Source organism: Hypanus sabinus, chromosome 7 (genome assembly GCF_030144855.1).
Source record: "Hypanus sabinus isolate sHypSab1 chromosome 7, sHypSab1.hap1, whole genome shotgun sequence".
In the NCBI taxonomy this organism is placed as follows: domain Eukaryota; kingdom Metazoa; phylum Chordata; class Chondrichthyes; order Myliobatiformes; family Dasyatidae; genus Hypanus; species Hypanus sabinus.
In genome coordinates this window covers 144691155-144713938 of record NC_082712.1, presented here as the reverse complement: position 1 = coordinate 144713938, position 22784 = coordinate 144691155, and the positions used below count along the sequence as shown (strand labels likewise).

The 22784-nt window shown below is 38.4% G+C and overlaps 1 protein-coding gene across 4 annotated transcripts in view; it reads left to right on the top strand.

Annotated features, from left to right (window-relative positions):
* sbf2 (SET binding factor 2) overlaps positions 1-22784 on the top strand; it is a 507247-nt gene that overhangs the window by 238407 nt on the left and 246056 nt on the right. For all 4 annotated transcript variants that reach the window (XM_059975882.1, XM_059975881.1, XM_059975879.1 and 1 more), the window contains 3 exons: positions 12040-12172; positions 13923-14031; positions 18522-18635. In XM_059975882.1, the coding sequence (XP_059831865.1) occupies positions 12040-12172; positions 13923-14031; positions 18522-18635 (356 nt within the window). The remainder of the gene's footprint in view (positions 1-12039; positions 12173-13922; positions 14032-18521; positions 18636-22784) is intronic.

Here is a 22784-nt window from a genome sequence, read left to right as displayed (position 1 = left end):
TAATAGGGGACTCGATAGTCAGGGGATCAGCCAGGCAGTTCTGTGGAGGTGATCGGGAGTCCCGGATGGTAATTTGCCTCCCTGGTGCCAGGGTTCGGGACGTTTCTGATCGCGTCCAAGATATCCTGAAGTGGGAGGGTGAGGAGCCAGAGGTCGTGGTACATGTAGGTACCAATGACATAGGTAGGAAAGGGAAAGAGGTCCTGAAACGAGAGTATAGGGAGTTAGGAAGGCAGTTAAGAAGAAGGACCACAAAGGTAGTAATCTCGGGATTACTGCCTGTGCCACGCGGCAGTGAGAGTAGGAATAGAATTAGGTGGAGGATGAATGCGTGGCTGTGGGATTGGAGCAGGGGGCAGGGATTCAAGTTTCTGGATCATTGGGACCTCTTCTGGGGCAGGTGTGACCTGTTCAAGAAGGACGGGTTACACTTGAAACCTGGGGGGACCAATATCCTAGTGGGGAGGTTTGCTAGGGCTACAGGGCAGACTTTAAACTAGTAAGATGGGGGGGCGGGAATCAATTTGAGGAAACTATGGGAGAGGAGGTTAGTTCACCAGTAGAGCAAGTAAATAGACAGTGTGTGAGGGAGGAAAGGCAGGTGATGGAGAAGGGATGCGCACAGCCCGAAGATATAGGGGAGAAGAATGAAAAGGATAATAAATTTGAATGCATTGTTAGGGATGAAAAGAGAGGAGGGGGTGGAGAGTATCTTAAATGTATCTATTTTAATGCTAGGAGCATTGTAAGAAAGGTGGATAAGCTTAAAGCGTGGATTGATACCTGGAATTATGATGTTGTAGCTATTAGTGAAACATGGTTGCAGGAAGGGTGTGATTGGCAACTAAATATTCCTGTATTTAGTTGCTTCAGGTGTGATAGAGTAGGAGGGGCCAGAGGAGGAGGTGTTGCATTGCTTGTCCGAGAAAATCTTATGGCGGTGCTTTGGAAGGATAGATTAGAGAGCTCCTCTAGGGAGGCTATTTGGGTGGAATTGAGGAATGGGAAAGGTGTAGTAACACTGATAGGAGTGTATTATAGGCCACCTAATGGGGAGCGTGAGTTGGAAGAGCAAATGTGTAAGGAGATAGCAGATATTTGTAGTAAACACAAGGTGGTGATTGTGGGAGATTTTAATTTTCCACACGTAGACTGGGAAGCTCATTCTGTAAAAGGGCTGGATGGTTTAGAGTTTGTGAAATGTGTGCAGGATAGTTTTTTGCAACAATACATAGAAGTACCGACTATAGATGGGGCAGTGTTGGATCTCCTGTTAGGGAATACGATAGGTCAGCTGACAGATGTATGTGTTGGGGAGCACTTCGGGTCCAGTGATCACAGTAACACTAGCTTCAATATAATTATGGAGAAGGACAGGACATGACCAAGAGTTGAGATTTTTGATTGGAGAAAGGCTAACTTTGAGGAGATGCGAAGGGATTTAGAGAGAGTGGATTAGGTCAAGTTGTTTTATGGGAAGGATGTAATAGAGAAATGGAGGTCATTTAAGGGTGAAATTATGAGGGTACAGAATCTTTATGTTCCTGTTAGGTTGAAAGGAAAGGTTAAAGGTTTGAAAGCACCATTAGAAATTTGGTTCGGAAAAAGAGGCATGTCTACAATGGATATAGGCAGCATGGAGTAAAGGAATTGCTCGAGGAATATAAAGAATGTAAAAGGAATCTTAAGAAAGAGATTAGAAAAGCTAAAAGAAGATACGAGGTTGGTTTGGCAAATAAGTTGAAAGTAAATCCAAAAGGTTTCTACAGTTATATTAAAAGCAAGAGGATAGTGAGGGATAAAATTGGCCCCTTAGAGAATCAGAGTGGTCAGCTATGTGTGGAGCCGAGGGAGATGGGAGAGATTTTGAACGATTTCTTCTCTTCGGTATTCACTAAGGAGAAGGATGTTGAATTGTGTAAGGTGTGGGAAACAAGTAAGGAAGTTATGGAACCTATGACAATTAAAGAGGTGGAAGTACTGGCACTTTTAAGAAATTTAAAAGTGGATAAATCTCCGGGTCCTGACAGGATATTCCCCAGGACCTTGAGGGAAGTTTGTGTAGAAATAGCAGGAGCTCTGACGGAGATCTTTAAGATGTCATTAGAAACGGGGATTGTGCCAGAGGATTGGCGTATTGCTCATGTGGTTCCATTGTTTAAAAAGGGTTCTAGAAGTAAGCCTAGCAATTATAGACCTGTCAGTTTGACATCAGTGGTGGGTAAATTAATGGAAAGTATTCTTAGAGATAGTATTAATAATTATCTGGATAGACAGGATCTGATTAGGAGTAGCCAGCATGGATTTGTGCATGGAAGGTCATGTTTGACAAACCTTATTGAATTTTTTGAAGAAGTTACGAGGAATGTTGACGAGGGTAAGGCAGTGGATGTAGTCTATATGGACTTCAGCAAAGCCTTTGACAAAGTTCCACATGGAAGGTTAGTTAAGAAGGTTCAGTCGTTAGGTATTAATGCTGGCGTAATAAAATGGATTCAATAGTGGCTAGATGGGAGATGCCAGAGAGTAGTGGTGGATAATTGTTTATCGGGATGGAGGCCGGTGACTAGTGGGGTGCCTCAGGGATCTGTTTTGGGCCCAATGTTGTTTGTAATATACGTAAGTGATCTGGATGATGGGGTGGTAAATTGGATTAGTAAGTATGCCGATCATACTAAGATAGGAGGTGTTGTGGATAATGAGGTGGGTTTTCAAAGCTTGCAGGGAGATTTATGCTGGTTAGAAGAGTGGGCTGAACGTTGGCAGATGGAGTTTAATGCTGAGAAGTGTGTGGTTCTACATTTTGGCAGGAGTAATCCAAATAGAACATACAGAGTAAATGGTAGTGCACTGAGGAATGCAGAGGAACAGAGAGATCTAGGAATAACAGTGCATAGTTCCCTGAAGGTGGAGTCTCATGTAGATAGAGTGATGAAGAAGGCTTTTGGAACGTTGGCCTTTATAAATCAAAGCATTGAGTACAGAAGTTGGGATGTAATGTTAAAATTGTACAAGGCAAATGTAAGGCCGAATTAAGAATATTGTGTGCAGTTCTGGTCACCGAATTATAGGAAAGATATCAATAAATTAGAGAGAGTGCAGAGACGATCTACTAGGATGTTACCTGGGTTTCAGCACTTAAGTTACAGAGAAAGGTTGAACAAGTTAGGTCTCTATTTATTGGAGCGTAGAAGGTTGAGGGGGGATTTGATCGAGGTATTTAAAATTTTGAGAGGGATAGATAGAGTTGACGTGAATAGGCTGTTTCCATTGAGAGTAGGGGAGATTCAAATGAGAGGACATGATTTGCGAGTTAGGGGTCAGAAGCTTAAGGGAAACACGAGGGGGTAGTTCTTTACTCAGAGAGTGATAGCTGTGTGGAATGAGCTCCCTGTAGAAGAAGTAGAGGCCAGTTCAGTTGTGTCATTTAAGGTAAAATTGGATAGGTATATGGACAGGAAAGGAGTGGAGGGTTATGGGCTGTGTGCGGGTAGATAGGACTAGGTGAGATTAAGAGTTCGGCACGGACTAGGAGGGCCGAGATGGCCTGGTTTCGTGCTGTGATTGTTATATGGTTATCAATCAATTGGCGAGAAAACACACACCAAATGTAAGTTGTAGTTTCTAACCACAACCAGCTTAATAGTAGAATTGTGTTTGAAAGAAAAAAGAAGTAAATGATGTAGTTTCATGAACTGTGTGCAGGAGATCACTGTTGGTTGTATTGTTCGCTGGTACCAACTTTTTGTTATATGGTTATATAACGAAAATATAGTGCCAGCAAATAATGATATAGGTTGTGTGGTCTGCACCACATCGTGGGCCAAAGGGTATGTACTGTGCTGTGGTGTTCTATGTAAACATCCTAACCAGATGCATTATGCCTTAGTATATGGCAATTCCTCTGCCCGAGACCACAATAAGCTGCAGAATTATGGACACAGCTCAGCACATCAAGAAAACTAGCCTCCCATCATTGGACTCTGTCTTCACTTCTTTTGCCTCAATAAATCAGCAACATCAGCAAACCTACCTTGGATGTTCTTTCTTCTCTCTCCTCACCTCAAGGAGAAGATACAAAGGTCTAAAGTTATGTCTACCTGGTTCAAATGCAGCTTCTATTACACTGTCATGACTATAAACAGTCCTGTAGTATAATAAGGATAGACTCTTGACCTCAGTCTATCTCGTTGTGGCTTTGCATCTTATTATCTGCTTGCACTGCAGCGACATCAGAATTAAAGAAAAAAGAAGTTGGCCTTTTGACCACCTGTACTGGTCGTACCGTTCGGTGAGATTATTTTCTTATCTCACTGCCACTTTCCTGCTCAAACCCTATATATCCTGATTCTATTAATTTCCAAAAATTGTACTGGAGGCTTTGCAACTGTCTTGGTTAGTGAATCCTGATTAAAACAAATTTCTTTCCACCTCTGCACAGAGAAGCCATCCATTTATTTTGCTACTATGACCTGTTAGTACCCAACAGCTCAGCTGGGGAAATAGAACTTTACTCATGTCTTGTCAAGTCCCGTAGGAAATTTGTATGTTTCAATGCAATCATATATCATTCATTTAAACTCAAATAAGTTTCAAGTCTTGTGAATTTCTCCGCTCATGAGAAGCCTACTAAACCAGAATAAATATATTTCTTATTCTGTGCACTGTTTAGTTTCATATTCCTGGTTTACCAAATTACAATTTGATTTTAAAGATCTATTTTTAAGGAAAATAAGGTGATAGTTTAGGAGCAGAACTATTGTGCTTTAAGCCTTAGGAAGCTGAAGCCAAGGTTGTTAAGGAGAGAATGATGAAAGCTAAGTTGTGACTAGAGTTAATTGAATCTGGATATTACGAAGGCTAGCAAGATTAGAATAATACAAAAAGAGGGATGAGGTTAGTGAGGCAGAGGTGATGAGCGAATGGGATTAGAAAACTTGAGCGAATGGGATTAGATAACTTTGCCCAAATTTTAACTACCAACACAAACTAAAGTGGGATACAAAAGTCGGATGTTTTGAAGTGGAAGCAGGCAGTCTTCTGATGAAGTGAATAAGAAGGAATCAACACTAAGACAAAAAAAATGCAGCAAACCTGTGAATATTCTGCATCTGCCTCAGGCAGCTGCCAGAGAGATGGATAGTGTCAGTGGTTGAACCATAAATTATGCTTGGTTGTTTCATACAATGTGCTTGAGTTCCTTCTTAGAGGTCAGTTGTTCAGAGATCTTGAACTGTTCTTAGATTGTTTTGGCAAACCTTTTTATAATTGTTTGCATATCTATTGAATGTGCCTTATTTGAGATATTTCCTAGCACTTTTGATAAGTTACATATGTCGAAAAGGCTAATTTCTCCTGCTCAAGCTGTTTACTTTGTTTTTGCTCCTTTTCTGTCATATAAGGACAACTACAGCCATGAGCAGTGCCCAGTGGCTATGCTCATATGATTGGGAATTGTGTTGGTTAGATTGGATTCTTATTGCTTAGTGGTGAATATTGTTACTTCCAGCATTTCTTAAATTATCAGATGAACATTCTTCAGCTTGAAACCTTTTAAGATTGCACAAATTTTTCTTTAAAGTTGTTAATTTCATACTTTAAATTCTAGACAATGGTTTTGGAAGTTTTGCCTTTAGAAATCACCTTTTAAGACGTTTTTATAACATTACATTAATTAAATAGAATCATTTCTATGCTCACAGATAATGTTAAAAACATAGCACATAAAATGATCAAAATTGTTTAGGCAGATTATAAATTTATTTCATGTCCTTTAGATTTTTAACGTTTAAGTCAGGAAACGGAAGTTATTTCCAAATAAATTTCTCATGGATATATCTGTGTGCCTCTGCTATCAGCAGGATGCTGTTAATATTTTTAAAGATGAAAAATTTGATCTGTTGATGGGTTTGTAGCATTTTGTTGATAATTGTGATGGATGAATGTTACTTAGTACAGGAAATTAATTGCCCTTTCAGCAACATGAAGAGGTTGAGTAAACATTGAAGAAACAAACATGTTTGGTGGCAATGTTGGCTCATGACTTCAAAATGTTAGATATATCCCTAGGCCCTCTATTACTGTTTAAAATTGAATATGGTTAATAATGGAGATTCCAACTTTATAGCATCAAAGTATATTATCTATATTGGAGTGGTGTATATTGGCAATTGTATATTTATAATTACAGACGCCCCTTGGTATCTGCAGGGGATTGGTTTCAGGACTCCCCGCGGATACCAAAATCCGCGGATGCTCAAGTCCCTTATATAAAATGGCGTAGTATTTGCATATAACCTATGCATATCTTCCCGTATACTTTAAATCATCTCTACATTTCTTATAATAACTAATGCAATCTAAATGCTATGTAAATAGTTGTTATACCGTATTGTTTAGGGAATAATGACAAGAAAAAAATGTCTGTACATGTTCAGTACAGACGCAACCATTGTAGCTCTTCTGGAAAAGCTGTATTCACAGAGCCGTGCCTGTCACGTGACAGCACTGCCCTCACCTGGTCGGAAGTCACACCACCTGCCAGCCAACATTTCACCCCTCCCAACTAATCAATGCACACTTAACCGTTGACCATCTTAATTGGATTAACCCATCTAGCACCACGAGGAAATCTGCAGATGCTGGAAATTCAAACAACAACACACAATGCTGGTGGAACGCAGCAGGCCAGGAAGCATCTATAGGGAGAAGCACTGTCGACATTTCGGGCCTAGACCCTACGTCAGGACTAACCGAAAGGAAAGATAGTAAGAGATTTGAAAGTAGTGGGGGGAGGGGGAAATACAAAATGATAGGAGAAGACTGGGGGGTGGGATGAAGCTAAGAGCTGGAAAGGTGATTGGCGAAAGTGATACAGAACTGGATCATGGGATGGGAGGCCTCAGGAGAAAGGGTGGGGGGAAGCACCAGAGGGAGATGGAGAACAGGCAAACAACTAAATATGTCAGGGATGGGGTAAGAAGGGGAGGAGGGGCATTAACGGAAGTTAGAGAAGTCAATGTTCATGCCATCAGGTTGGAGGCTACCCAGCCAGTATATAAGGTGTTGTTCCTCCAATCTGAATTTGGATTCATTTTGACAGTAGAGGGGGCCATGGATAGACATATCAGAATGGGAATGGGACGTGGAATTAAAATGTGTGGCCACTGGGAGATCGTGCTTTTTCTGGCAGACCGAGCATAGGTATTCAGTGAAACGGTCTCCCAGTCTGTGTTGGGTCTCACCAATATATAAAAGGCCACACCAGGAGCACCGGACACAGTATACCGCACCAGCCGACTCACAGGTGAAGTGTCATCTCACCTGGAAGGACTGTCTGAGGCCCTGAATGGTGGTGAGGGAGGAAGTGTAAGGGCAGGTGTAGCACTTGTTCCGCTTACAAGGATAAGTGCCAGGAGGGAGATCGGTGGGAAGGGATGGGGGGAACGAGTGGACAAGGGAGTCGTGTAGGGAGCGATCCCTGTGAAAAGCAGAAAGGGGGGGGAGGGAAAGATGTGCTTGGTAGCGGGATCCCATTGGAGGTTGCGGAAGTTACGGAGAATTATACGTTGGACCTGGAGGCTGGTGGGGTGGTAGGTAAGGACAAGGGGAACCCTATCCCGGGTGGGGTGGCATCTAACACCAAGCCATTGGCCTCCTGGTGAATCACCTGGGCTGGACTCTCCAGCCCCCTGACCTTTAAAAGGTGCTTCATGTGCTTGGTTCGCTCTCTTTTTGCCATACTCGAGGGACCATCCTTCTTCACTCCAGGCTGAAGTGCTGGAGACGCGTGGTAAGGTGTGCATTGAATAGGGTTGTGGGAACATTTATTGTCCCTTTAGCAAAGAGCCGTGCCTGTACCTGTACTCTATCCCCACACCTTTTTCCCGTGTATTGTACTGCCGACCCGACTTTTCCCACGTTCCTGTATTCTAAGCGCGTTTGTGTGAATATTGTAGCTACTTGTGTTGTTCCCAAGCCTTTGCTCCTCTTGTAAATAAACTCCTTATTATTAACAGTGTTTGCCCAGAGCACTTGCCTTTGAGACCCAAAGAATCTTTCTCATTTCCATCACAACAAATGCTGATGCTGCCTTGGCATCAGTTGATGCCGATTCTCCCGTGATCTTTTAAGTTCTTGAGGCTTGCGCTTTACATAACTAGCCAGCCATCCTTTGCTAGTCTTAAACTCCTTTCTCTTGCTCATAACACAACTAGCGAGCGAACAAACAAGATGCAAGGCAAACAATGCTCAAACGACCAGTGCTGGAGAGAGACTGAGGATCTGTGAAATGGCAGGAGGCTACAGCAGGGTATGCCTTCACATCGCTTCATTCGTGTGGATTCCAGCGTAGTGATCGGCGCGTGGCAAATTCAAGTTTTGCTTTTTGGAACTTACCAGAATATTCTTTACAAATATTGTCAATCTGCGAATGCGGAACCCCTGGATACGGAGGGCCGACTGTACTCTTGCAGAAGCAAGGTACAATATCTTAAAAGGTACTCCGTTGACAACAGGCAAATTGGAAAGTTAATAACCTTAAAATCATGATTTATTTTCTTTATCATCAACACAAGAGGTAAATGATCTGTTGCTGTAAAATAGTCAAAATCAAGAATTTTGCATACCAGAGTAATTAATGTGTGAAGAAAAAGTTAATTGGTTAATATATTAGACAATGAAAATGATGATCAGCTTAGGTCTCTTTGGAATCTTTATGAAAATGAACTTAATTAAAAGGTGATCCTTATTTTATATGAAACGGCAGACTGATCAATAAATTAGGGTTATAAGACTGGGCAACACAGCACAACACCTGAGAATGGAAGACTGATACTTAAAGCAGAATGTAAATATTTTCTAAATTGAATAGCAATTGATGTACAAATGCTCATTGTTCCTATTTGGAAAAAGTCTCAAATAATTGCTGTCACCTTTATCACAAGCAGTTTTGGGTTACAGAAAAATAAATGGCAATCAAGGTGATTTGGTTGACAAGAATGATTGTAATTGTGTAGTATTACTTGGTTTATAGTATTTTTTCTTTTCGCACTCTCATCCCAAATTATAAATCTTTTAGAAAGTTCTCCAATATGCTGTTTTGGGTGATAAAAATGCTGCTGGTCAATAAGGAGGATCATTTTTAGGTGTATTATTCACTTAACATGGAATGGGCTGCTCTACGGTGTCAGCTGCAACAAGCAAAACAGGAAACACACATGATCAATGCCAGATCACATGATATGCTTCAGGAAATGTGGACTAGGGACATTGTGATCAATACTTTCCAAAATAACATTCGTGAACAATGGCTTTAAAAGGTAGCCCAGTGATATTTTGTTTTGGCCAGGTTTGTTTTTGTGTACTGCTTATTTTGTATTTTCACTATTAAGAATATAATTAAAAACACATTGGATTCTATTCAAAACATAGGAAAAGCTGCCTCCAGGGATCTGTGGGTAGTTCTCTGCATACTTTAAATGGAATGTGTGTAATGATGAATTTTGGCATTCATTTCAATTTACAGCATAGACAAATCTGAGCTCCGTGATAGTTTGCTTTCTAATGGAGGTAAATTTAAAAAGCACAAAATAGGTGCCTTTAAATAAAGTGCTCATCTTTTAATGCAAAAATGCAAATTTTTTTCTCTGAAAGTAAATCATTTATGTTTAGTATCATAGTTTTTTTTCTTCGTGTTATTTATTTGTATCCAGTTGTTTTTGGTACTCGAAGTAGAAATAACACCCTAAATATAACTGTGTTCATCTCTAACCATAGAATGTTCACAGCACTGAAGGAGGCCATTTGGTTCATCATATCAATACTAAAGAAGTCCCTTTAGAACAGAGATGAGGAGGAATTTCTTTCGCCAGAGGATGACAAAACTGTGGAATTCCATGTCACAGACGGCTGTGGAGGCCAAGACATTGGGTGTATTTAAAGTAGAGGTTCATAGGTTCTTGATTAGTAAGGGCATCAAATGTTATGTGTTTGAGAGGAAAAAATAGATCAGTCCTGATCGAATGGTGGAGCAGACTCAGTTGGCTGAATGGTCTAAATCTGATTATGTCTTATGGTCTTACTAGTTCTCATCTTGAGCCCCTCATCAATTCTACCCCCTGCTGTTCCCCTGCCCCCCCCCCCCCCCACTTAGCTTTGCTAATGTTTCCTTCCCATGACTTAGCCAGTTTCTTTTTGAAGGCCACAATGGAATCTGAGGCTGTGCATTCCAGTTGTAACTGCATGGTGTATATAAATTAAAAGAAGTTACTAGTGTTACTTTTAATTCCCATCACTTTTAGTTTATATCTTTGCCTCTAGTCTGTGATTCCTCTACCAATGTGAACGGCATCAGACTGTTCACTCTATTCAGATCCCTCATCATTTCATATGTTACAGTTCAGCCTTCTATAAATAAAAGTCCCAGATGCTCTGTCTTTGGAATTGTGATCCCCCTTTGCAGGAACTGTTCTCTTAAATCTTTTCTGTACTCTATCTAAGGTATTCGCAACTTTTCTACATTGGGACAGTCAGAATTGAACATCATACTTCACTTGGGACTGGACTAGTGTTATGAAATTTTAGTACAACTGTGTTTTTGTACACTATCTTTCTGTTGATAAAGCCCAGAATTGTGCACATCCTATTAACTCCTTTCTCAACCACCTGTCACTTTCATTAATATTTGCATTCATTCAAGCAGATGCTGCTAATTGCGTAGCCAATTTAGAACAACATATTTTTTCTCTGCCTTGTTTCTTCTTACTTCTTCTTTCTTAACTCCTTTCCTATTGCTGAAACTAAGGTAACAGGCCTGCATCGTTGAGCTTGCTGTTTTTTGAACAAGAAAGTAATATTTGTCATTCATTAGTTGTCCACCCATCTACCTTTATTTAAAGAGCATTGGGAAATTGGTACTCTCACAGTTGTCTCTTTTGTTCCGCAGAATTCTAGGATGTTTTCCAATGAGCCCTGATGATACAACTACTTTACGTGCTGCCAACTTTTCTATTAGCTCCATGCTATCAGTTTTTATGGATTTAGTTCTTCTACTAGCTCTTCCACTTTTACTTTGGATGAGGGTGCAATAATTTTATTTAACTTTAGCCCAGTCCTGCAGGTGAGAGGATGATATTTCCACTTCAGAATTGTGAGTTCTGACGTTGCTAGTGAGGCTGGGTGAGAACTGCAAATTCTTTCACAGATGGGGTGTGGGTGGATTGATAGTTTGTCGGGTAGTGTGCTGCTACCATGCTGATGTAAGACCTTGAGGTTCTCATCACAAATACACTTGCTGTTTGTAGTTATGAGTCAGAAGTTCTCAGAAGAGTTGGGGAACATGCTGTACATGGACATTCACATACATGCATGATACAATAAATGTAATTAAATTATTTCCATTTTCACTCACATCAGTGAAATTATTTTACAAAGCAAATTTTGTGGCAGCTGTATTTGCCATTTCTTGTTTTTTTTGTTTTATGTTAGCAATGTTCTTAACTCTGTCACTTTGCTGGTGCACTCTTATGCTTGTACACTCTATCCATTTTCAATACACTTCCGCTGCTATTGCCCTGCATTATTAATTTTGCTTCCTAAATGCCCCCTCTTGCAACCTGGGTGAATGTGCTAAAACAAAATTTAAAGCTAATTCATAATCAACTTAAGGGTATTAAGTAAAATATATGCATTTTAGAAATAATCATATGTTGGCCAGACAAGAATTGAGTAGATTGAATTTACTGAACCAGTTAGTGAATGTTAGTATTGGAGTATAATAATTAGTACACTATATATTCTTTGAAGTATATGTAATTGAGAAAGCTAAAATGGACAAATGAACTGCTGATTGTTAATCTTGTATGGGTTGCAATAAAGAACCTACAAAATCTATTTATTAATCTACAAGTGTGTAATGGTTCATGAAAGTTGACTTGTATTCAATTTACTTAATATTCCTGATACTAAGTTAGGCCATAAACGGATGAAAAGATTTTGAGTTGCAATGTCATTTTAATTGACTTATTTTTCTATTTAAAGGGATCCAGCAAGTGTTCAGCCTTTTCTGTGCCATGCTTACAGAAAACAAAATTATTTTTCACTCAACTAGCTATCAGAGGCTCGGTGAAGCATCTAGAGCACTAGAGGCTTTAATATTCCCTTTGAAGTATAGGTGAGACCTTAATTCTTATTATATCAATAAATTACATGCAATTTATTCTTTGTACACGTCCTTGTACATGCATAAAACAATTTGTAGATCCAGTTTATCTGTAAATTAGTTTACAGCATTTATCAAGGCAGTGAATTTAGAGCTGAAATGTTTACTGCGAACTGAACAAAAGTGTAGTACAGAGGGTAACCAGTGCTCCCATCAAAAGAGCAGGAGCAGCAATCATCTGCCTCATCTGGGAAGTGAGGCTGGACAAGTGGCTGAAGGGTCATCAGGGAGCCCTTTGGGACCAGTAACCATAATTTTATTGTTTCTTAAATAGTTATGTAAAGACAATGTAGTCCTTAATATTGTACAACAGCACCACTGAGCTGGGTTCAGTTTGCCACTGTTCGTAAGGAGTTTGTATGTCCTTCCCATGACTTTATGGGTTTCGCTCAAGTAGTCTGGTTTCCTCCCACATTCCAAAGACATGAGGGTGAGTAGATTAATTGGTCGTATGGGTGTAACTGGCTTGTGTGGGCTCAGGGCCTGTTTCTATGCTGCATCTCTGAGTAAAAATATGTGAAAAATTAGAAAAAGATAGGATGAAGTACTAAATTAGGATGAGGCTAAGATTGGGAGAGGTTGTTAGCAGGTAAAATCACATCTGGTAAGTGGCAGGTTTAGAACAGTGAGATAGGGAGAGTTCTGGGTCGACATGTTCCTCTCAGAGTTGAAAGGAAAGGTTCTCAAGATTTGGGAACCTTGCTTAACAAGGGATATTGAGACTATGGTCGGGAAAAAGAAATTGGTAGCTCTCAAGAGATAGGCAGCTGTGATCAAGCAAATTCCTTGTGAAGTTTAAGGGATGTAGGAGTACACGGAAGAAGGATGTCAGGAGGGCAAAAAGTATACATTCTTGGCAGATAGGGTAAAGGAGAATCCAAAAGTTTTGTTAAGTATAAAAGAACTAAGGGGTAACTCAGAAGAGAATAGATCCCCTTAAGGATCATTGTGGTCATCTGTGTGTGTGGAGCTATGGGTGATTGGGCAAGGTCATAGTAAATATCATCAAAGGTGCTCATTCAGTCCTTTGAATCTCATCCTGCAACACAGTTGCCTCATGACATGCACTGCTTCCCTATTTGCTATTCTTGTATCAGAACTAGTCAGCCTTAATATTAATTAGACTGTAAATATCTGAAATTCCTTGAGGTTAAACAGAGAGGGAAGGCAGTCTGTTTTGTTGTAAAATACATATTTTGTAAGAATTAGGCAATGTTTAATTTCAAAAACTTTACTGTAATATTTTACAAACTTTAAAGAAAGGAACTCGTTGTTTCAATCCTGGTTGTCAATTAAATGGGATATGTTTTTACTTTTCTGTTATTATAGGAGAATGTCAGGCAATATCGTATTTCCTTTAGCTTAAATTCTAGTTTTCATTATTAAATGGTTTCATTTAACTTTAGTTTATTAAACTTATAAGCTTAACTAATTGAACCAAGAATGTTGCAGTTGCTTTCTTATTTGCATTTATTTAAAATTAAATATGTAAATTGTAGGTCGGCAAATCATTTTATTAGCAATAATTCTGTGAAGGAGCTGAGCTTATATTTTTAGATCTGTTATTTATTAAAATCTGTCAATAGAACAGCCCATGGGGTTACTGACTAAGTGCACACAGAGGAAAATAAATTGACTAGATTTTTTTCCTGCAAGTTGTGATTAATGCTGCCACTACTGTTTCCTTTTTGTTTTTCCCCAGTTACCCTTACATTCCGATTCTCCCTGCACGGCTTTTGGAAGTACTAAGCTCACCAACTCCATTTATCATTGGTGTACACTCCATGTTTCACAGTGAAATTCATGAACTGGTATGTGTAGCCCATTTGTACGTTTAGGAGAACAGTTTAGCTTTTGTCCGATTTTGCACAGCACAAGTATGTGTTGTTAGTAAACCTTTAGTGTGATGCTTCTTTCTGGATTTAAATTGTGTACTATTAGAAAATTTATTGGATGTGTAATTATGTTGATTTTGTACTTTTGATCCTTGAGCTTTTAACATTCATTAAAGAGATATTTTCACTGATAACTTATCTTTGTCTTGGAATGCTCCACATGCCATTGGACTTGGTTCAGTCAGCAGTTGATAAAATTCACATGACAGTAATGCAGTTCCTCTGGAAAACTTGGAACTGGAATCGAACAGAAACTCTGGTTGACTAATTGGCGGAAGATGTTAGTGCATCAAGATTATCATCAGCCTGGGAGATTTTTTGTTATTTGTTCACAGAAAGTGGACTTTTACTGGCATTTGCTGTTCAATGATAATTGCCCCTAAACAGGGTAGTTAAGTCTCAATCACTTTGGTAAGTCTGGAGATCTGACCATATAATTTTCTTGTTTGGCAAACTGGATGAGCTTTCAAAAGCCAAGCTGTTAATTTCACCAATCTGAGATTAGCTTTTTTTTTGAATTGCCCTTTATTTAATTACTTGAATTTATATTCCCCAGTTGCCATAGATTCAGAATCATTGCTGCAGATTTGTGGTTCCCAACCTTTTTTGGGTTACTGCCCCCTTGGCTCCCACACTACATCCCTATTGCTATCCTCTCCCTTTCTGGCCATCACATAAAATCTATAAGGAATTTTGATTTGCAGTGCACAGAGAAAGAAAATAGAAATTGCAAATTCAAAGCAGGGACATGTAATTACAAATGTTGTTCAAATCTATTTAAAACAACAAAATTATTTCTTTAATTACAGTAAAAACAATTTTCATCAACATTTTAGTTCAGTGATATCGGCTTCTCAACATCAGGCTGAATGTCTGTCAGCAGGCGTCTCAGATTACTACATTCAGTAATTTGTAGTCTGTTCCATTGCTTTGAAAGAAGTTGGGCGACCACATTGAAACCATGCTTCTCTAAATATGATTTTGGAAAGGCAATAAAGAACATCTTGACCTTTTTCTACAGTGCAGAATAGAGTTCAGAATTTTCTTTCTGCAAGCAAAGTCTTGATACGACTTTTTGAATCTCGGCTTCAGTTCAAAGTCATTTTGCAGTGACACCAGTTCTTCCTCCATCCCTCCTGTTAATTTCTCATTACAAATGTTCAGAAATATATTTATTTCCCAGTCTGGAACTTGGATCGAGAGAAGATCCTGAAACCTCTCTGACATGTCTTGCAGCTTACCCAGGTGGGCACAGTATTCATGAAGATCATCATCTGATATTGTTTCTTTCTCTTCCAACTCAGAGCGGCTTGGAAATTGGAAAGATTGTGACAGCCAATTTTGTACTGAAATAGTGGTATCTTGGTTAGGAATGAGGAGATGATTTGACTTTGATAAGATTCACATCATTTCCTTGCAATTGAATATTGATTTCATTAAACTTCTGTGAATAATTCTGAAAAATAAGTAATGTCATGCCTAATAATCTCCAGTTGATTAAGAATGAAGTATTCAAGTCTTCAAAGAATTTTATCGCAGTTTCAAAAAGTGCAGAAAAGCATCTCGTGCAGTTTCGGTTTGAGAACCATTCACATTTTTCATAAATCTTATACAAAGCTCTATAAATTGTTGAGAATTGGGAACGTGCTACTTGATTTTATTTAGTGCTGTAACAGTATTTAATGATTTCTGCAGCTAATCATTTAGATTCCTTGCAGCAAGTTGTTATCTATAAACTACACAATAAATAGCAAATGCATTTGGTCCATCTTTTTTCATGGAAGTAGTAATAACCCCACGGTGGCATCCTGTCAGTGATGATGTATAAGAATGTTGGTGAATGGAATGTCCGTCTCTTTTGATAAGTTGTTGAACAGCCTGAAATATTGATTCCCCCTTCATATCTGTCGTAGACCCCTTGTAAGTAACAACTCTTGAACCACGCTTTTATCTTTTATGAAGGAAGCATAACCAAGAAGCAAAAATTTGTTGCCTGGCAAAGTTGACTCATCCAACTGCAGAGCAAATTCAGCTGTCCTAAGTATGTTGCACAATGTGTCTTCCACATTCTCAGACATTTCAACCATTCGTCTTCAAACAACTTGCTGCTGAGCAGAATCACTTTAATTATTTGATCCTGCTGACTTCTGCACAACTATACTTAGAACCATACTGATTGCTTGCAGAATCAGTTCTTCTCCACTTGTATAGGACTTTCCAGTAATAAGCAAAGAAATATATGAAGCATGAAAACCATCAGTGTTTTGTTGTGAAATGCTGGCAAACAAACATTTATTTATCTATCTATCTATCTATCTATCTATCTATCTATCTATCTATCTATTTAATTATTTATTTAGCAATGCAGTGTTTCATAGGCCCTTCGAACCATTCTGCCCCATCAAACCCAATTAACCCTAGCATGTGACAGTTTACAATGACAAACTAACCTACCCATTACATTATTAGACTGTGGGAGCAAACCAGAGGACCCCTGAGAAAAGCCATGCACTTCAGGAGGGTACTAAAATTAAACTCTGAACTCCGGAAGACCCCAAGCTGTAAAAGCATTGGGCTAACTGCTACGCTACCATGGCGTGCAACATGTTTTCTGTTTCTAAAAGTTTCCAAAAAGTGACTGAAAATAAGCCAAGTTCTTGTTTTCTTTATCAGTGTGTATTCTTTTCAAATGTTCAGGAAGCCTGGACAGTTTCATTACCTCATTTGGGGGAAAAGAAAGCTGTTTCACACAACAGTCATTTTGGCTGCTGTTGATGTTTAATGCTGGTGTAAATCCATATTTTAGATGCTCCACAGTATACTGTCTATACTTTTCATTTCGTTTGGTCTGCTTCTGCTATTTTCTTTATGGAATAACAACCACTGTCAAAATCATGTATTGTTTAAGTCCAACCTCAAGTGCTGCAATCAGTAAAGGGGAAGGTTATGGTGTTATAGTTGATGCGAAACCTGACTCTGCCTGAAGATACATCAAGTAGGACAACAGTATCTCTTGTTAGTCCATGGGCTAGATAAATGTGGTCTAGACTATTTTAGAGGGCTGTTTCTGATCTTCACCCCATTAAACACCGCGTCCTAATTCACAGGCATTGCTTCACTGCATGATTAGAATATGGGAATTATACTCGCTTACACTCTACAGCAGTAGTGAACAGCAATAATGCTTAGGCTGGGCCCAGAATAACACAATTTTTTCAGTCCAGATTTCTCGTGATATGCCAAATACAGAAGAGTCACATTGTTTTTCAAAAGCTATAACAGACTTCGAGAAAAGTCTAAGAGAATGGTGGGTTAGCAAGAGATAATCTGGTTTACCTGATCATTGTAATCAATTTTGAGGCATCGAGGATCAAATGCTCATAATAAGTGATTCATTTCTTAAATTAAGCCTGTAATCCCTCAGCTGCCCTCCTTGCTACCCCTTCACCGCCTCTTTCTATTTATCACTCCATTAGAAATTCCCACTGCCACCAGGGGGACAATATCTCCCACTTTGGGAACTACTGTTATAGATCAATCTTTCAGAACCTTGTTGCTGTTGCAATATCTCAACCATCATACCACTATAGCCAGCATCACCAATGGTGTCTCAGTCCATTTTGAGATATAATATTTTCATGATCTAGATCTAGTGGCTAAACATCATGAAGATAATACACTTCAGCACCACAATGGATATGGAAGCAGATTTGAAAGCCTTGAAATTTGCTGAAAATATTAGTCTTCACAATTGAGATTACACTAATAAAATTGTATATTTCAGTCAGATATTAATATTGGGGCAGGTTTGGGACATTATACACAGTTGAACATAAGTCAGTTAAGACAGAGAATAGATAAATCTACACTGACAGATGGACATTATACTAGAAACTACAAGTATTGAAAAAGAATTTGGAGACATCAGGAAAAATGGGGATGAAGCATATAAGGTGAAGATTGACATTTAGGAATTAGACTCCTGCTTGTGTGGAGAATAAATGGCATTGTGGATGGTTTGAACTGATAGGTCTATTTAACTCTGGCAATTCCCATGCCACAGTGTAATACTTATGTGGTTAGAGCATAGAACAGTACAGCACAGTCCAGGCTCTGCCTGTCTAACAGTCTCTTAAATGTTCTGAATGTATGCATCTCTGCCACCACCCTGACAGAATGATATTCCCCGCATACTTCACTCAATTACCTTAAAATTATGCCCGCTTGTATTAACTAATTTCACCCTGGGAAAGAGATGCTGGCTATCCACTAAAGCATCCTGTAAAATCCTGTAAAGTTTTTCAATAATCTATCACGTAGCCTAATTTTTAGAAGTCATCATTAATTTTTAATATCAATTTTTCTAGATCTCAGAGATCCTCTTTTTAACTCTTTTCTTTTTCTAGTTGGACGTTATTATTGCTGATTTGGATGGAGGTACCATTAAAATCCCAGAATGCATTCATCTCTCTCAGTTGCCAGAGCCTCTATTACATCAAACACAAGAAGCACTTTCTCTTGTAAGTTGGATTTCTGATTAAAATCATGGTTTAAAGAAAGTATTATTTGCATTTGTAATTTCAGTTCATGAAAATGTTGATTTGGTCTGGTCTTTTGTTGTCTCAATAATTACTGTGGCAAGAATTTTAACAACACCTCCTCACCCCCTTCTCAGTTTAATGATGCTATCTGGCATGAGCAATGATGGTTTACTTTTCTAGAGTTGTCATTGTTATAGAACCAGCCATGCCTTTGTTTTTTTCAACAGATTTTGGGCAAAAACTCAGTTCCTTTTCCTCTCATTTCACTCTTTCCCAGTTCATTCTGAATCTCTGTTATCTTTCTCCGCAGCTTTTGACTGTTCTACAAATTCTCTAATTTTTTTTTAACTGTCTTTGACATTTTCAACTATACCTCCAAGCTAGAAATGTTGTATGTTGATGTTGTCTTGTTTTTAACTACACAAATCTCTCACACCTTTTCAATGATAGCCAGTATCAATAACAGCAAAAAAAATCATGTTCTTCACCTACAATCTCATACCTGTTGTTTATTTTTTTCAACTTTTAATCTGGATCAGTTTGGTTACCTGCCTAACCAATTATCTTGCTCTTTATGTTTGAATCTCTTTAGTCTAATTTTTATGTGTGTCCGTGGTGAATAAGTGAATCAGTATGTAGTTGCTGTAAAGAATATATGTACTGTTCACTTTCTGGGCAACTGATGGAAAACAATGATAGGAACATTTAGGCTAAATCTTGTCGATAAATGCCAATTGTTCACGGCATGCAGTTGGTATTTTACTGTGCTAACATATCTAAATGTAGAAGTTTTGTACTTAGAATCTTGACAGTGAACGTGTCAGTGCATTCCATCACTGCATGTTACATTTGAGAAATCTGATGGAAGACATGGATCCTAAACAGGTTTTATCCTACCTTCATGATATTTCAGCCCATTCACTTCAATGGTGATTTTTACAGATTTAAGCAGATAGGTAAGAACGTGGGAAAATTACATTTTTTATCTTGCCTGTGTTTGCATTGTTTTTTAAATCCAAATGTCTGCGTGATATTAGATTATTTTCAGATTTTTATTTTGAAAAATCCTTTATTCATTTTTAATAGTTTTTGAATGCTCAGCAATGAAAGGGATTGAATCTTTTTGAGATTCCATGAGAACTCTTGTGCGTGCTTTGATAGTAGACAAGTGCATGTACAATAGCTACTCAGATGGAGTTGCAAGGGAGCTTTGCAGCTGCATGTTTAGATTTTCTAGTAGACCTACATCATTTCACCAATTACTTCAACTTTGAATTGAATTTTACAATTTGAATTCATTTCCACTGAAAACTTACTTAAATCATAAGATAGTGCTGTAAGATTTAGTACCATAATCATTTATCAGTCATGTCTACCTTGTCCTTGGAAATCTCCTGACAATATCTAATTATTTTTCTAAAGCCTAGAATGGTCTAAACTACTGCAGTGGTGTATAGATGCTAATGAGTGTATTGATGATGGGCCTAAAAATTTGTGTGCTTGTGGGGAGGCGAGGGGGCAGTTGTGGGGTGGGGCGGATCGAAATGTGTGTTACGGTGGTCTACTTGGGCAGTTAGTGAGAAGATATATGGAGGAAATTGTCTGATCAGATTGTTGCGTGGACACAGAACTCAGGAAACCTGGTGAACTGCAAGCTCTAGTTAAGAATCATAAAGTGCTCGGGGTGAATGGCTCAAAGCATCCCACCAAAGTTGAATGAGGGGCAGTTGCTAGGACCCACTCAGAGGAAGTCTCTTTTGGTCTCTCAAAAGCAGCTCCTGCAGACACTTTGGGTATATGTAATAGCTTGTTGAAGGCATGGCCCCATCCAATGTAAATAGAAATTCTAGAAATGGCAACTAGACATGGACTGTGTATTGTTGGAGACTACTGTGGCCCACCACACATTACTCAACAATCATGCCAAAGAAACCTGCAACAAGTCATGCTCTGTCCTGGATTTTTCTGTTTGAAATTAGGTTAAAAATTGTATCAAGGCATGATGTTATAGGGGCTTTTTTCTCAGCTATAGTTACTCCACCAATGCTTATTTCTACAGCACTGCTTTGTTCCAGTTCTGTGTTCTCAACAAGACCAGTGAATCAAGTTTTGAATAAGACTATGGAAAAATGAATTTAAAAAATCTCCTTAGCTGGTTTCATTGGTGTCAAAGCAAAAGCAAATGTATCTTAATTGACAATGATTTAATGACATAAGCCTTTTCTTTCAGCTTTGATTTCACCAGTCCCAATTGCAAAGCCATCCCAAGATTGTCACTGATGTTGGACACAACTTTGTACATTATTGATGTTCCATTTAACTTTAATCTTTCTGTCATAGCTAATACAAATACTTCTTATAAACATTGCCTATCTCCAGTTATCCCTTGTCCTACATATGGTCGGACATATGAGAAAATAAAATTTAGTATGTAAATTAGAAAGTGATATAATCAAAAGAAGGTAAGAAAGAATACAAACTAAATGGTAAAATTTGAAAGGCAGTGTAATAACATGAAGACCTGGGGATGTTCTGTGCATGAGTAATTGAAGACTGTATGATAAGTTAATAGAACAGTTAATCAAGCGTTTGGGATTACTGAGTTTGTAAAGTGCCAAAGAATACAAAGGGCAGAATATTATTACTAAATCTATATAACCATATAACAATTACAGCACGGAAACACACCATCTCGGCCCTTCTGGTCCGTGCTGAATGCTTACTCTCACTTAGTCCCACTGGCCTGCACTCAGCCCATAACCTTCCATTCCTTTCCTGTCCATATACCTATCCAATTTTACTTCAAATGAAAATACCAAACCTGCCTCTTCCACTTCTACTGGAAGCTTTAAAACTGTAGTTTTGCTCCCATTCGATTATGTTGAATTCTGAACTGACTTGTAAACATGAATGCAGAATAAAGTTATAAAAATGTTGCCAGGAATGGTGTTTTACTAGATCAAGAAAAGAATACTTGTATCTGTTTGCTCAGAACCTAGATTAAAAAGGAGCAAACAGCAAGTTGTGGCATGAAGACAATTTTTTTTGTGTACTGTGGTTGAAATTTGGATGGCATTAACTGATAATATGGACAGTATGGTTACATTGGTAGCTAACAAAAAGGTATTAGATAAACAATTAAACTACTTTAAATCATTATAAGTAAACGTAGATATGGGGAAGAGTAAGAGGGATAGCACTGTCTGTGATGTTCTTTGAAAGCCTGCTTAAACTTAATGGGCTTAATGTTCTGGTTCTTTCGAGAATAAATTCGGAATTTTCATTATTGTTTATAAATACCTCAAATAAGTTCTCCTCACATCTTGAGACACACACTCAGTGATTCAGGAACAGCTTTTACTGCTCTGCCATCCAGTTCCTAAATGGACATTGAACCCCGGAACACTACCTCACTTTTAAAATATATATATTATTTCTGTTTCTGCATAATTTTAATCTGTTCAATATATGTATACAGCAATTTATTTTCTACTATATTATGTATTGCATTGAACTGCTACTGCAGAGTTAACAAATTTCACGACTCATGCCGGTGATAATAAACCTGGTTCTGATCTGTGTATTAGCTGTTTATACAATCGTGTGATTACCCTTCTTAGAAGCTTATCAAAACCCACTGATCTAGCAAAGCCATTTGTGACCTCCTTTAATTATTCTGCTTCTTAGTGTTAATTTTCATCTCTTTGCACTTTTTGTCTGCTGTCTGTTACTCCTTTTAGTACTTGCTATATTCCAGAGCCAAAAACTCTTGCAAGCACAGTTATTATGGCAATAAGTTTCTGTCCATTTGCTCCTTTTGCAACTTTGGCAACGGTCACTGTTTATTGTGTTAATATGTATACATCTGTTAAATAATGATAGTTTTGATTTTGAACATGTAATTCAATCCAATGTTATTGCCGTTTATCATTTTTCAGTTTTGGTTTTCTTCGTAATTTAGTGAGCAGTAATTAAAAATGAGAAGCTCTCATTTCTCATGTTACAAATGATTAATCTCTTGTCATGCATCGATACTGCCAAAGCACATTTATTTGAGCTAGAAGTTAGTTGTTGGAATAGCACTAAATTCCATGCTGGTTAAGGAGATTGTGATTATTTAATAATGTG